This window comes from Ochotona curzoniae, unplaced genomic scaffold (genome assembly GCF_017591425.1).
Source record: "Ochotona curzoniae isolate NIBS_2020 unplaced genomic scaffold, NIBS_Ocur_1.0 contig_3819, whole genome shotgun sequence".
Taxonomy (NCBI): domain Eukaryota; kingdom Metazoa; phylum Chordata; class Mammalia; order Lagomorpha; family Ochotonidae; genus Ochotona; species Ochotona curzoniae.
The window spans coordinates 17876167-17892945 of record NW_024466004.1 but is presented as its reverse complement, the minus strand read 5'-3'; the positions used below and the strand labels follow the sequence as shown (position 1 = coordinate 17892945).

Here is a 16779-nt window from a genome sequence, read left to right as displayed (position 1 = left end):
CTGTCACAAACTGATGTGCCTGCACTGGGCCTGAAGAGTGAGGTTCTGCCACTCATTAAAAACTGCTCAAGAAACTTCCTTTGAGTTAAAAGTGCATCCCACATTTACTTGAGGTTAGCAACCAAATTTTCATGGACTGAAAAATATATCTGTTGAAGCCCTAATTCCTCAGTTGTACTTGAATATGATACTTCTAATGAAGCAATGAATGTGAAATTAGGAATAAACGTGGGTCCCTGATCTGATGGTATTTGTGACCTCTGCTCTCCACAGCCCTGAAGCACACACCTAGAAAGGGTCCCAGAAGAACCTAACAAGAAGACTGCTGGCCATACGTAAGTGAGGAAGAGAGGAATCCACCAGGAACAGACCATGCTGGACCTTCATACAGGAATTTCAGCTTCCAGAATTATGAAAATTAAATGGTTGCTTGTAAGGCTACTCAACCTATGATGTTATGTTTACAGCAGCCAAAGCAGACCAATCTATTTATTGCCTGCATAATGATTATACAAAAAAAAATGTTATTTTTAGTGTTGGGAAATAAATTCCACCTTGGATAATATGCTGCTTTATATTATATTATGAATAATATGTTGCAGTAAGTGCAGAGATTAAATACTAATTACATTATGTATGCATATATGCATAAAATACATAATTTAAGCTTTAGATTGATTACTAGAACTCTAGGAAGCAATAAATATTGTGTATAAATACAAATATGTACTTTACAAGCTTCTGTGTGGGTTATAATATTATATACAAATGCACAAAAATATATAATGTTTCCTCAACTATAGGGTTTTATACTATAATTAAATATCTTAGACTCACTACCATATATCCCCTTGCCTTATGCACCCTATTACATGTTTTGTTTCATCTGCTATGCATCTTGCTGGCAGTTTCTTAGCTCCAGCTATACTGTCCTCCTGGCATATCTCAAACCTCAAGGCATATTCATAGCTCAGAATTATTTTAATTTGCTGTGTTCTGCCACGTGCATTCTTTTCCCACCCATACATAGGCCTCATTCCTTTGTCTCTTTTCAACTTTTCCTACACATTAAATATTAGGACACTATAGTGATTATTCCATTAAAATTAATCCCTCAACCAGACCTTTTACGCCCCTATTTATTTCATTTCTTTTCTCAGCATAAACTGCTGTTTGGAATATTTATAATCATCACTTATATTGCTAGTGGGGTGTTAGTAGTTTATCATGTGAACCTTGGTGATGCAGGACCTCAACTCCTTAAAATTTTGGTCCTTTTTTAGACATTGCCTTTCTCAAAAGAAAGCTGTCACAGCAAATCACAGATTTTTCCAAGAGCAGCTTGTGTCCAGTACCGGCCAGTATGTAGCATGTAAGGAGATCAGTTTAATGGGAGGTCTCTTTGAAAGCCATCTCAAGGCCATATCCTTCTCCAGAAGGAACGCTCTTCTGTGTCAACTTTATATCCTTTCATCCTTCTTCAGTTACTCCTGAGAGCTTCTTTGCAGTTTTTGTCTGCAGGTGCCTGCCCCAATAATCTTATGCATTTAAGTTTCTGTCTTAGATTTTGTATCTAAGGACATTGACTCTACACATCCTTCAGTTTAGCATCTAAGTTCCCTAAAGCACAGTGATCTTTACTGTTTTGTTTACTTCTCTGCGACCAAGGATTAGGACATAGTGTAAGACACTGTCGATTCTGAAAAGAAATGATTACCACTTCAGCAATTTTATATGTTCTTTTAGTTACTTCAGTGAACAGGTAATTGGTTGTTTTTAACCTTAGAAGATTGTAAATGACTCAGAAGCATTTGTTCAATGAATAAGACCAATATTAAGAAAAAAAAAAACCCCTAAAGATAGTATGCCTCTTTCTTCACAAGCCCTTTAGGATATGGTTACTGTATTGTGTATTTTAGTTATAATTTTCTGAAATGAATACAGCCAGCATTGGAGAGTTGAAATTATAAGCTAGATATTTTCTGGAAAATGTATGCATGGGATTATACGTAATGTTTCTGAATCTATTTGAACACCAACCTGAAACAATGTCCTGATTGAATGAATTCTCATTGTCTTCACTGTAACCTGTTACTTGAGTCATTTGGATATCTTGTATACAAATGTCTTCAAACAAACTTCTCCAAATTTGAATGCAATCTGCTTTTGAAGAGTCACTGCACTGACAATTTTCCAAACTTGTTTCTTTCAGATTTTCTCTTAATTTTGCACACAGTTGTCTTCCAGCAAGGGTTTTGCACTGTTCTGTTTCTCTCCTACAGGTTTTCTTGAAATTTTCATACAATGCAGTGCAGTGTTCAGATTCCAGGCAGGCATGTGCTGCTAAGACACAGTCACGCTTCTTTTCAGTCATGAGCGGTGTATCTTTCTGAGAAAACCATTGTGTGACATTTGACTGTGCAAACAAGACTGATTCTTCTAAAAGGGATGACAAATTAAATAGGTTCATTTGCTTAACGCTTCTAATAAATGCATTTAAGTATGCACAGACATATCTTTTGAAAATATCCCATAAATCAAAAGCCAGTGAGACATTATTTCAACACAACCATTATAAATGATGTTGATTTTTTTTAAAATGGAAATATGTAACATTCATCATTTATATTGTATTAATGACTAATTTCCTATAGTGATATTTTATCAACATCATTTAATTTTGTATTTTTATATTTTGCTGATGACTGACAGTAATTATGCTAAATTTAAATTATTTATGTCATTACTTATCACATAAATATTTATGAAGTTCCGTCTTTTCCCCTGAAGTTGTATCTTTGCTAAAATGTTTGTTAATGTTATGAAATAATATCCCCAGTTCTGGCTTCTCAGGCACCAGTACCCCATATGTGTGCCTGTTCCATTCCTAGCTGTTTTCACTTCCAATCTAGCTACCTGCTAATGCACCTGGGAAAATGCCAGAAGGTAACACAAGTGCTTGGTGCCAGAACCCACATCATAGATCGGAAGAAGGTCTAGGCTTCTGATTAGGACCAATCCAGCTCTGGTTATTTTAGATAACTGGGGAGTAAGACAGTGAACGGAAGACCCCTTTTTTTCTTGGTAATGCTACCCTTCAAACAAACAAACAAAATCTTTTTAAAAATCCCCATTAAAGAGATTTGTAAGACAGTTATTTTTATTAATTTCACTTATGCATGAAAATAGATACATCTCAACTTATGTCAAATAGAAGTCAGTCTCAAGACAATTTGTTAGGCAATTCCTCTAATATAAAATCTTCAGAAAGGCAAAATGAAGTCATCTACTAAGGATTATAATAGAGAAGTTGGACAATGAGTAACCCGAGATCAAAGCCAGAAACATTTACCTCTTTTAGAGTGGAAGAAAGTTGATAGTGGTAGGAGTAAAAAAAAAAAAGTATATTAAAGAAGGTGCATTTCAGGATGGTCACATTTCAGAGAGCATATATAGGGAGGTTGGGGACCTGAAAAATATTGGCTTAAGAAATGTGAGACCTTTCAAAAAGTCTCTGAGTATCTCCAAGAAGACATGCAGAATAACCAGTTTACTATTATTGTTATGTGCCAGATAAAAAGACCCTATGAGATTGTATTTATTCATCTTCTATCATCTAAGTATGGTAAAATTCCATTTTAAAACAAATAAATTCTAATAGCTCACCAATGTTTGAGATGGTTTTAGCAATTACAAAAAATGCTGTGCATTTAATGAGACCTACAGTTGACAGAACTCTCAGTCATTGTAACAATAGTTAACCAAATTAAAAAAATAATGGAGTTGATTAAATTATGCAGAATAAGTTAATTTTAAAATTCTGATTTTCCTTTTCATGACTATGAACTTTCCACATTACAAAATATTACCTGACTTATTGATACATTTTTTCCCAAGCAGTTTGTTCACAGTACAATCAAAGTCATCAATACAGACACATTCTGTGAATTGCAAATTATTTTCTATTAAGGAGTAGATGCTCAGGATACAGTGTGATGAATTTCTCATTTTGCAGGGGTCACCTGAAAATTACAAAAATATGTAACAATCCACATGTTAATTTAAATATAACTTTTCTGAGATCCTGTCACAACTAACATTAATCTCCATATTCCATTAATATAGAAAGATTATCAGGCATTCCTTCAGTATGTCCATAGAAGTGGCATTTTAATCAAAACATTTATTATTACTATATGTTTTCTTACAGGATACTTTATAAAATTCATTCAAATTTTCTGCAATTTGAAATAGTTTTGTCTTCATGTAGAATACCGACTTTTGTTCTCCAGTAGTATTCAAAGCTATTTTTACAATTTTCTAGTTTTAGTTGTTTAACCTCCTTAACTAATTCTTGGGTATTGTGTTGGGCTGATAACTCATTTTACATGTCACTGTAAGAAGCTAATAAGAGAGGCTTAGATGATTTTATATTTACTATGGTAAGAGAAGATTCTAGAACTTACTGAATATATAGTTACTATTTCTAAATAAAGTATGAGTTTTTCATAGTTACCAAAGTTTTATTTTATGTTTCAATTTAGAAAAACAAATCAGATACCTGAAAATCTTATTAGTTGTTCTGAATAGAACTACATGAATATATTTAATTTGTCACTTAAGAATATTTAATTCTTTAGGATATCCTTATCCTAAATAATAATACTGGAATACTTATGTAAATATGGTTTACTGCACATCTATAGCTTACTATAGGTTACTATATGCAAACAGTTTTCTGTTTATATTATGAACTATGTTATAATTCATGACATACTAAATGAGATATTCTAAAATCTCATCTTAAATTGCTTCATAAAATTAACTAGAAGTCTTATTATCAAAACAAATATATTTGTCATCTTGCGTTTATCTTAAAATTAGCTATTTGGCTAAATTTTAGCTCTGAAATCATTCTGAGCATCCATATCAATGTTGAACTGGTTAGTTACATCTTTCCCTGAGTATGAATAACCCATGTGTTTCCTCAAATGTGCAGGAAGAAGGTGCTTTTTCCGGCTTCCTCCACATCCTCTGTGATCGAGGGAGTCATGTTGTTGAGCAGGCACTCTCTGGTCATCTTTGTGCACACTGGCATCATTAGAACCACAGCTTGCTACATGTTAGCGGGACAAACAACGCTTCACACCTCTGGGTGGTAATGGAATCTTCCTGAAATTAAGTAGGTGTTACGATCAGTACTGAAGTTCCTATTTATGAAGCTATGAAAGAAAAGATTCTTATTTTCCCTTTTGTTTTCTGTTACTGAATATTTAATAGGCTTATCAGATTTGTATGGTATTATACTTTTAATAATGCAATATGACAGAACTTGTCATTTTGTTGGCATATTATTTTTGAGTCCTTCAGGCATGACACTATTATGGCAGTGTTCCACTCTGTGAGAATGATCCATTTTTTATGTCTTCTTTTGGTAATTGAATGTATACTGTAATGCTCTCATTTAATATTTATTGGGCTTCTTGATTATTCAGAACATATGTATGTTTTTTTATGTAAATACAAGTCAGTTTCTAATCTTCAATTCTGTATCTCTTGAACCACCTCTAAGCATTTGGAATGCAGAAAAGTTAAAAATAAAAATATATTGGAGCTGCCATTTTCGCAGAGCAGATAAGGTTACCACCTGCCATTCCAGCACCCTGCGTAGGTACAAATGCAGGTCCTGGTTGCTGCACTTCTGATCCAGTTGCTGTTAACAGACTTGAAAAGCAGCAGAAAATTGGTCAAGTGCTTGGGGTCATGCTGCCTGTCTGGGAGACCTAGAAGAAGCCTTTGGTTTTGGACTGGCACGGTCTCAGCTGTTGTAGCCTTTGGAGAAGTGAACCAACAGATGGAAGATTGATCTCTTTAGTACTTTTGTTGATATCTCTGACTTTCAAACAAATAAATAAATCTTTTAAAAGTTTAAATACAGCTCAATTTGTTCCTGACACAGTTGTAATGGAAAATAGTGTATATGCTACAAAACTATAAAATATACAACATGCATGTGAAACTAATTGTAATCAACATTATTTCTGTTATGTTATCATTAATGTTTTAATATACAAGTAAAATGCAATTTTATTTAAATCACTTTTGCCATGCTACTTAGAGGTATGCATATAAATGTAACATGCACAGTGAGAAAAAAACAACATAAAAGGAAATTGTTCACAAATATTTACTAATGAGGGATATCTTGTAGCTAAATTCACTAAGAAGTGATTAAATATGGATCAAATAAAACATCAACTCTGAGTAAGTTATTTACAAAAAAAACAATCTAATCTTGGGATGTCGAAGAAAATATCAACCCCGATTTTTACTTTAGGAAACAAAAAGGCGTTTGAGAGTGTGTTTTCTCAACTTGTCTCACCTGCAGTATCGCAGGCAGCTTCCATCACTCTCCATGCACGCGCACAGACGTCCAGGTCACCTAGGCATCGCTCTCTTAACTGTGTACAATCACTGACTCGGGAAGTAATTCCATTTTCCAAACTTAGCACCAGAGCTTAAACAACAACAACAAGATGAGTTTGTCATATTCCAGTTCAATAGAAGAATTGTAGAAAACAAAACATAGCAAAATTGTTATAAGACTGAAATGAACTGTAGCCTTCCCCCCTAGGGAGACATCTGTACTTCTCCTACATAAGGATCTTAAAGGAGTGTCTATAATGGTTCCCTTTCTCACTACCTGTCCATTATTCATTTCCCAATTTATAATTTTTAGGCGTATTGTTTCATGGAAAATGCTCTTTAAAACAAACAGTAATCACTCTCTTAAAAAAAAAAAAAAGCTAAGCAATAATAAATGTTAAACTCCCTGCTTTTATCTTTACATATTTTGTGGATGTTCTTTAAACTTTTTTGATTTGGGAACTCTTTCTTGGCTGATAATTTTGCAGTTAGTAATTCTGGTCATAGTTTGAATCCTTTCCAGTATCCACTATTCTTTTGCTAAGGGATATTTTTTAAGAGTTTTTTCCTCAGAGTTCCCACTGTTATCTTTACAAATCCAGTCCTCATGTTTTGTCCAATGTATGCTAATTGTGATGTTAATTAAAGTCCAGCATCTTCAAGTACTCTATTCATAGGTATAACTATTGTCTCTGCCTGAGAGTCCCAGATACACTTTCAGAGTATGTTCTCCTTTACATAGTTCTCATAGTTACTACTCTTCTTTTAACCTAGTTTTCCCAAAACTCTAGAATACGAATTTCCTGCAAGAAACTCAATTTATAAGAAACTGCATTTGCTATAGATCATTATGTCTTGTAACTAGTCTCAGGATATCTATAAGTGTTAGTCTACTGGCTGCTTCATTAAGATTTTAATAGTACTATCTACCTACTATCTTTTCCAGATGTTTCATTTCTTTTCACCATTTAATATTTTATTCAATAACTCACTTGTTGAAATTGTTGTGGATCATTTCCTACATCTTCTACCGAAGAGAAATATTGAATCTAAGGAACCATCTCAGTGATTTAGCTATCAAGATATAAAAACAACATTTTACTATTCTAACGTTCATTGTTCATTTCTGACTATGATTTGTAACATCATGCTTAAACCAGGATTTTTGAGAGTCCTTAAATCTTTGGTGAAAGTCAAGTTCTGTTTTACAACAAGGTATTTAGAAAATGATGCATGTTTATCACCCTCTACAAAATTATGGAACTCATTAGTATGTTTGATCCATTGTTTTCCATATTTCTATACTGACAGATATTTGCCCATATGAAACCTAATTAGTTGAGCATGTAACCTGAAGAGGGTTGTATGGGAAAAAGTTTATTAAATATAATTTGATATCTGAGACTGTCAGAAATAATTTTCTTTCCTCATGCAACTAAACTAATAAAGATGAATTCAGAAGTAAAGGTTAAAAACCTTTCTTTTTCCACTGAGGACATAATGAGACTTTGTTGCCTTTTGTATGCTTCATTATGCTGTTGCCTCATTTTCCAGCATTTGAGTCTCAGAGGCAGGTGTTTGCCGCAGTGGTTAACACACCACTTGGGATGTGTGCATTCTATCAGAATACCTGATTTGGAATCCTGGCTTAACTTGCAATTTATGTTTCCTGCTAGTACACAATGTGGGGAGCAACAGATAATGACTGAAGTGCTTTGTCACTGACACCCACATGGGAGACCAGGACAAAATCCACAGAGCTCGGCTTCAGCCTGGCCCAACTCTGGCTTCTATAGTATTTAGGGATTGCATCAGCAGGTGGAAGGTCTCTCTCTCTCTCCCTCTGTCTTTGTTGCCTTTTAAATAAATACATAAACTCCCTAAGACAATTGAAATTTCTTAGATTGTTTCTGTACAAATTATCTATAGAAATATGTAGAAATGAAAAGAATGTCATATAAAAACTGCATAGATTCACAAACTGTTTTGAATCAATCATCATATTTTTGGAATACCATTGTAGCAACAATAAAGCCTTAATAATATATTATACATTCATGCAAAAAATAATGAAATATTTGGAATTAGGCACAAGAAGCTAAATTCTGGAACATTGAAAGAATTGTTTGAAACCAAAGAAAAGTTGAAAACATAAAAAAGATTATCCTTCCTAACTATTTCCATTTGAATTATTTTAACTCCCATTTATTGTTTAGTATAACTTTAAATAAAGCTCTTTGGACTTTTGCCAACAAATACCCTTCATTGTTAAATACCTATCAGCTTCAAGTGAAGATAGTCTTTCTTATTTTATTTATCTAGCTATAGTTATAGCTATCCCTTTTCTTAAGGTTAATATTAAGATTGTGCTACAAAATCAAGAAAATGTAAAAGCTATGCTTGTGCATGTAGCAAATACATGAATTCAACATTAAATGTCAATGAATTATTTTCCACCAACATCTGCAATGTATTCTTAGAACTTAAGGTTTTAGGATAAATCCATGTTTCAGATCATAAACACTGATCAAATATAAAGCATTTCATGTCATAGTATTCTACTCTACTAAATGACTCTTAGTTTAGGAAAAACTACTACTGTTTTGAATTAAGGGAGATTTAGTGGTCTAACTAATTTCATTTTATCAAAGCAAAATCAATTACAATTTTAACTATACCATTTTATAACTTGTAAACAGATACTCATTTTATAATTCATACACAGAACCTGGAAGGTGTCATTTCAAAAATAGCTAGGAAATAGGTAAATTCCATACATTCTTATAAATAAATTATAGACATTGGGTTAGTGTATGTGTTTAAAAAAAGAAACAAACTGAATGATTAAAGCAAACAGAGAGCAAAATACATCTTTTATAAGTGTAACAAAGACGGCATAGTTTGGTGATGTAACTTATATTTTGCATAAAGTCCCTCTGAAGTCTTAAAAGAAATGGCACGTGGTTTATGAAGAACTAGAAACATTATCAATTCAGACAAACCAAAAGAACAGTTCACTTACCCAGGAAAATGAGCGCAAGCATGCTAGAGAAGCTGGTGCTGGCCACCTAAAGGACAGGTAGAGGTACTCACTGCAACGACTTTGTCCACATGAACTATCTAGAATAAAGCTTCAGTTTCTGCATTGCTTTTGAAAAACATGACCAATTCCAGTCACTTGATATGTCACCACCTCCTCACAAATATTTCCTGGGCTGTGAACTCTCCCTGTTATCTTGAAATTAAATTATCCTCCTGACTGTGCTAAACTCAGATGTGATCCTTCCAAGAAAGCCCATAAGCCAAATAAAAAGAGAAATGACGCATTCTCTGTGCACTCAGAAAACCTTTTTTTTTTCATCTTCAAATAAAGTACTAAGAGATCTAAAGACCTCACAAACAGAACCCAAGGTTTTCCAATACACTTAAACATTTTACTTACCCCTTCTTTTCCTTATACAGTTTGAATACACAGCAAAGAATTAAAGGCATCAGCAGTCCAGAAGAATACATGAGAAATTCAAGCTCTGTTAGATTTAGAGAAATAGACTATCTCATATCAGAAATGTTTACTTTGTGCCTCTCACCCACCAAGTACTTGAAAACCGTACCACTGAATTTATAGTCACTCATACCTTCCACATACAGCAAAACTGCCAAAAATGATTATCTATTCCACTGGAAGGTAATTATAGTCTATGGTCTCTGTCATTTGACAGGTGTTTTTTCTGCTGGCTTCAATGAGCAGCATTATTTATCTCCTGTTTTATTCGATACTGTTTTTCCTTACGTCTACAGAGCAACGCTTCCTTGAGTGTGCTAAATGTTTTGCTTTTTAAAGAATATTTATTCAAGTACATTTACTTATTTAAAAGGCAGAGTTACAGAGGGACAAGCGACAGAGAGATCATCTATTCACTTTTCATGGCACAAATGACTGCAATGGCCAAAGCTGGGCCAAGCCAGAGCCAGGAGCCACTTCCAGGTCTTCCATTTGGGTGGAGGGACCCAGGCACATTGGTTATCTCCTGCTTTTCCCAGGCCTTTATCAAGGAGTCGAATCAGGACTGATGTTGCTGGGAAGTAGACTGGTACCCATTTGTGATGCTAACATCTGAGACCCTAGCTTAATCTATTATCTTACAAAAGTGGCTGCAGAACTTCTATCTATAAACCACTTTGAGGCTGATCTACAATAAAAGACTTAAAGAAATATAATTTTCTGTTTCGGCAAGAAATGAAGAGAAGACATATATGGGAACATTTGTGTGTGCACAGCTGGCACAGTGCAGAATTTTTGTTTCATTACTTTCACTTTACAGTGGTAGGCAAGACATGATTCATTTTTGTTTCTAGAATAGCAAAGTAAGATTAATGAATTTGTTTCATGTATTTATTATTTAAACTGTCTCTGAGACTTCAGTTGTTTAGTTTAATGTCCAGCATGTCTTTTATCTGGTATAATTATTAGTTTGATGGTTCAGTATTCTTTTTGTTGCTTTTCTGTATCAGCTTGTTCAAATAAGTTGTTTCTTCCTGATAGCAGCATGATTCACCTTTTTGGTCTCTTAAAAATCATCATTTATAATGTTAGTATTTTCTATGAAAATTTCAGATAATTAGGTTGCATCAATGGTGAAACTGTCAAGTACCAATCAAGGAACTAATCCCATGTTCATCATGGTAGTGTAAATTGTAGGTGGAATTATTTCTATTATGGTTACTGACAATAAGGAGGAATGAATACCAAAAGTAAATAGGTGAAAGAATTTTTGAAAGGTAAAAAACACATTCTTAATAAAGCATTTAAGTGGTGAGTTGAAACTAGGGAACCATGAATAAATGAACTGATAAAACAAAGGAAAAGGAAAAGGGAAGTGATCCCCTTTTCCATTCAAGGGAAGTGATATACACATGACTTTCTAGAATGTGATGGTGCAAAGAGCCTAGATGTAAGGCAGGACGCACAATATGAATCCTTAACAGAGAGACAGAGCTTTGGAATCTCTCTTGTACAGATTCACAAAGCACCTGTGGTCATATTCCTGCTTGTCACACATAAAATAATCTCATCCGATGTGTTCCTATGCAAAAACTACTCACAGTGACATGTGTCTCTTTTTCTATAGACTCCTTCATTACGGTAATATTATATAGGCAAATGCATTTTTTTTTACAGATTACAAAGCAAATTATTCATATTGAGGCAATATCAAAATATCTTAAAAGTAAGTTCATGGTACAATGGTATACATGCTTTGTATTAAAGAAATAAATGTCTATATCCAACTGGGCTGAAAACATCATAATTTCAGTGTAGTGATAATTGTATATCCTAATTTGAGATCTCTTCCATGGGTCTATAAAAAGGTCTGCAATTTCTTTTAGTGACAAGAATAGCACAGGAAGAACTGGATTTTATTAACGGGTATAAATAGAGCACAGTTTTACACGCTGGAAAAATTATTGATACTCCAAATTAATAAACTGTAATGTGATATCTGTGAGAACAAGATTATCAATTATTCAGAAAAATGGAAAATGATTACTGAATCATAACAGTTTAGGATGAGTAGAAGTAAAACCCATCAGTTTTTTTTTTTTTTAAAGATTTATTTTTGTTATTTTGTTATTGGAAAGGCGGATGTACAGAGAGGAGAGACAGAGAGGAAGATCTTCCATCCGATGATTCACTCCCCAAGTGAGCGCAACGGGTCGATACTACGCCGATCCGAAGCCAGGAGCCTCTTCCGGGTCTCCCACGTGGGTGCAGGTTCCCAAAGCTTTGGGCCGTCCTCAACTGCTTTCCCAGGCCACAGGCAGGGAGCTGGAAGGGAAGCAGGGCTGCCGGGATTAGAACCGGCGCCCATATGGGATCCCGGGCGTGCAAGGCGAGGACCTTTAACCACTTGCGCCACCGCGCCGGGCCCAAAACCCATCAGTTTTAATTTTCAAAGAAAATTTGTGATTAAATTGTGCCTTATCTTTCAAACAAAATGCTGTAACCAAATAATTGAAGCAAAAATAGAATAGTTGCTCTGGTAGAAATCTGAGTTTAAAACCTCAGGTTGTGGTTTTTGCCTTTCACCAGGACCATATTTGTTTGTTTGTTTGTTTGTTTGTTTTTGCATTTACCTGTATCTCTATTTTTAATATTTTTTTTACATTTTATTATTATAATTATCATTTTATGATACAGTTCCATAGGCTCCTGGCATTTCCCTTATCCCCTCCCCAATTCCCTCCCCCCCACCTAGTTTCTCTATATCATTACTAAAGCACAGTTCTTCATACACAGTCATATGTCCATCATTGTGCACATGGACAATAGCAGAAGTCCAGAATCCTGTTGTCATGATATAGTTAGGTAGGTGGCGCTGATCTTGTCGGAACCTGATGGACGTTAGGTCTGGGTGCCACACGGACCTATGTTGACTGGTAGGATGCCAGAGTCGGTATTATTTTCCTGCGGGACCAGTGCAATCCAATGAACTCAGTGCGTTCTCATGAGCTTAGCACATGCGCAGTTCACTGTTGTCCCTGCAGGCTAAAGCTATTGCCACAGTGTACAAAATGGCGCCTGAGGTACCGCTACTAGAATTTTTGATCTGCTGGCATCTGATCTGAGGGCTACCCAGACCTGTCTTGTGTGGAACCCGTGGAATGCCACATTGCTGCAGTTCACTAAGTCAGAAATGAGTTCACTCCCAGTTCAGCGGATGCTCAGTCCTTTCCCTTGCCTTTGCCTCCTTACACAAAATGGCGCCCAATTCAGCTCAAGGGGGCAGACAGGGCTGTGAAATCCATCCTGTTCTCGCACTGTCCATCTGGTATGTGCTGTTCTGTCTCTGCTCCTGGTCAAATCAAACGGACCAGCAGGGCAGACAGTTCTTTGTCTGGGTTCACCTTCCAAGCTCCCATTGAATGTATGCTATGATGAATGTCTTAGTTGTAAGACCTGTATAAACAATATTCTCTCACAATGAGTATTAAAAGATACGTGTCTTCTTCTAAAAGTATTTATTTTTCATTTATTTAAAAGGTGGACTGGAAAGAGAAGAGAGTTTCCATCCATTGATTCACTCTCCAAATGCTTCTGACAGCTGAGTCTGGGAGTCAGATATGCAATACACGTTTTCCTCATGATTAGTAGCTCAACTCTTGAGCTATCACTTGAGTGACGTCAGGAAGCTGGAATCATGAGCCAGAGCTTGGAAATCAGTTTTCAATGAGCAATAACTGTGCCTTGGATAAACCTCATTGGCTACGACACTGCCACTACACAAAGCTAGAGCTTGGAATCAAACCCAGGAACTCTGATGTAAAGTGCAATTATCTCTGTCCTTAGTCCAAACACCCACTTCTCATATAGTATGTTTTTAATAAAAAGAAAAAAGACAATTTTTATACTGCAGGGCCTCACCTAATTAATTAGTTAATTAATAATAAAATCAAAGTCACATGATATAATATTTAATCAGCTCAGTAAGATTTTCTTGCTGAATGTGTCACAAGCTAATGGGGATGGCCACGAATTGAGGAACCAGATGGCCCAGATTGGGAAAAGCTGGGAAACAGCATGGAGGCAAAGCCTGACGTACGTAGTAAAAACTTCAAGTGAACTAACATTTTTAGATTCACAGTATGTGAAAGACCAGATTTTAAGTAGCAATAATACCTTACCAAGTGGATTAATGTTTATCCAACAAATAACAAAGAGGCAAATGGTGAGTTTACACAAGAAGTAACCACCTGGGTTTTTTTCAGGAATTTCTTGAGCAGAGAAGGCTTTGGAAAATGCTTTGCAAACAAGAATAATGATCAGTTATGAGAATATTCCAGGTTTCTGGCAGTTGGGGGACAGTTCAAAATTGAACTAAGAAGTACTGACAAAGATGGTAGATTGAAAGCATTTAAGTATTTAAAGTGAACAGGATCTGGTGGCCATTTGAAATGGGTGGGGCAGGGGGAAGGAGTGCAGGTCTTGGTTGTAGTCAAGCCATTGAACTCCTGATTCAATATTCTACACACAGTATAATTCGGTCAAAGCGTTAAATATTAGAATTAAACAGAAATTCCTATGATCTGCATTTTTAACGGAGAAGATGAGATGGCTATGGACAAAGGAACTTACTAATTTACAAGATTTGACTCTAAATCTGAGTCAAGAGTAGATTTATTCTTTAGGATTTCATAAACATTAAGTTGGTTATTGGAATGCTTTTCTTTAATTTGAAAGGCAGAATAATGAGAGTGGGAGGATGGGACTGAGTGACAGAAAGAGAGGAAGGAGGGAAGCAAGATAGACATGTGGGCACTGAGGGAAGAACTACACCTTGAATGGCTGCAAAAGATGAGGGCTGGACCAGGCCTAAGCCAGAAGCGTGAACCATTTCCTGGTCTCTTACAATTGCTTCCTGGACTCTCGCAATTAGCCCATCATCCATTACTTTGCACAAGCATGTTAACTGGGAACTGCATCACAAGGAGATCAGCTGACACTGAAACTGGTGTTCTGATATGGGATGTCAGCTTTGCAAATGGCTGCTTGATTTGCTGTATGCTACCATTCCCTGAAATACGATGTTAATGACATCAGAGATTTTGTCATAAAAATATATCAAACTATTAGTAGTAAAATGAGATACTTAGATTAAGATGAATTAATTTTATAAATAATTACGTAGCAACTGTGCCTTTAATGGCAACAAGAATGCAAGAATTTCCAGCATACCATTCTACATGACAATGAGATAGAATAAGACATTCGTGCCTTTTCTCAGGCACCTTTATATATTCAATCGTGTCAGGTATATTGGCCTATGTCAATACCACACCCTTTCACCTAACATTTGACATTTATTCATTGTTATGTCTTGTTTAATAGCTTAGGTTTTTGGTGATTAATCTTCATTTCAAGTTCACTATAAACTTTAATTTATGATTAATATACTTTGCTTTGGCAAACACGACTCACAAAATAATTACAGTAAAAAATCTTTTGGATCATCTGTTTCTTTTCCCTATAGTAAAGGTCATAGATAGTTTTGTTTATAAAAAAAAATGCACATTCCTACCTGAAAACAGCCATGTTGGGTCTTGCTTTGAATTAATTCTATCTAGGGTTTCTAGTATGAATTTTAGAAATTCATGAAATATTGAAGTATATAATCATGATCAACTATGAAGAAGTAGTTTGACCTCCTCTAACTTTGTTATTCCTTCTTAATGTAGGAATCTATTGCACATTTTCATTACCACCATGAAAAGATATCATGCATCTACTGACGCAACAGATTTATACAAAGCAGACAAGAGGCTACTTCTCCTCAGAGAATCATGTAGTAAACCACATAGCTTTGGGACTCAGAGACATGGCTGGCTGGCCACAGGAGATGTTTCCCATTGCATTCCAGAAACAGCTGTTTTATAAAAGATTTATTTTTATTCCTTTCTTTTTTTTCTTACTGAAGCAATCTTCACAAAGGTTAACACAGGAACTAGGTGCTAAAAGTGATAAATTAGAAATGCAAATGTCTCATGCAATGAAGAGCACACAGAATAAATATTCTACTCACCTAGTATTTGTTTTTTCTTGTTGGAATCACTCAGTTGCCTTGCAATTGTAAAATAACATAATTGTTGATGAAATTCAGAAAATAGAAAATCCAAGATAAAGAAACAGAAATAATGCATAATCCTATTCACACAAATGAGGGATATGAAAATGTTACATACATCTCAGAATTTTTCTAGTCTCAAATGCAAAAATAGATATTGTATGTATATGTTAAGACTGGTCATCTGAATAGATCCAGGAAAAGCATTTGATAGGATGCAACACTCCTTAATGATAGAGACCTTCCACAAGCTAGATATAGACGGTGCACTACTCAAAATTATACTATTTCTCAAAAATCCATAGGTAATATCAAACTGAGTGGAGAAAAGTTGAGAGGGTGTCTACTTTCACCACTCCTAGCTAATATCATACCAGAAATTTTAATTAAAGTAATTAAGGATGAGAAGGAAATAAAAACATCAAAACTGGAAAAGAAGGAAGCAGATGGTATGATGTAGTACACAGGAAAACTTAAATTCTCCACTACAAAACTGTCAGAATTGATGCATCCGTCCAGCAAAGTTAAGAAGACAAAATAAGCATACAAAAATAATAGTTTTTTTATGATGAACTAACAGGAGGAAAACAAAAAGAAATCCCATTAACACAAAAAACAACTATTTTAAAAATAAATAACCATATTAGTGAAATAGTTTTACAATAAAATTATCAAACATCAATTAAAGTGATCATCCATTATAAAATGGAGAAATATTTTTTGCTTTTGGATG

The 16779-nt window shown here is 34.9% G+C and overlaps 1 protein-coding gene and 1 pseudogene across 1 annotated transcript in view; both read right to left on the bottom strand.

Annotated features, from left to right (window-relative positions):
• The window catches only part of GFRAL (GDNF family receptor alpha like), a 38194-nt gene extending 28724 nt beyond the window's left edge, over positions 1–9470 (bottom strand). Inside the window, exons 1-3 of the mRNA XM_040983148.1 lie at positions 9449–9470; positions 6383–6517; positions 3870–4022 (exon numbers count right to left, since the gene is read on the bottom strand). Of these exons, the coding sequence (XP_040839082.1) occupies positions 3870–4022; positions 6383–6517; positions 9449–9470 (310 nt within the window). The remainder of the gene's footprint in view (positions 1–3869; positions 4023–6382; positions 6518–9448) is intronic.
• A 4125-nt stretch (positions 9471–13595) lies between these two features.
• LOC121158878 lies at positions 13596–13716 on the bottom strand (annotated as a pseudogene).
• Positions 13717–16779: the final 3063 nt, after the last annotated feature.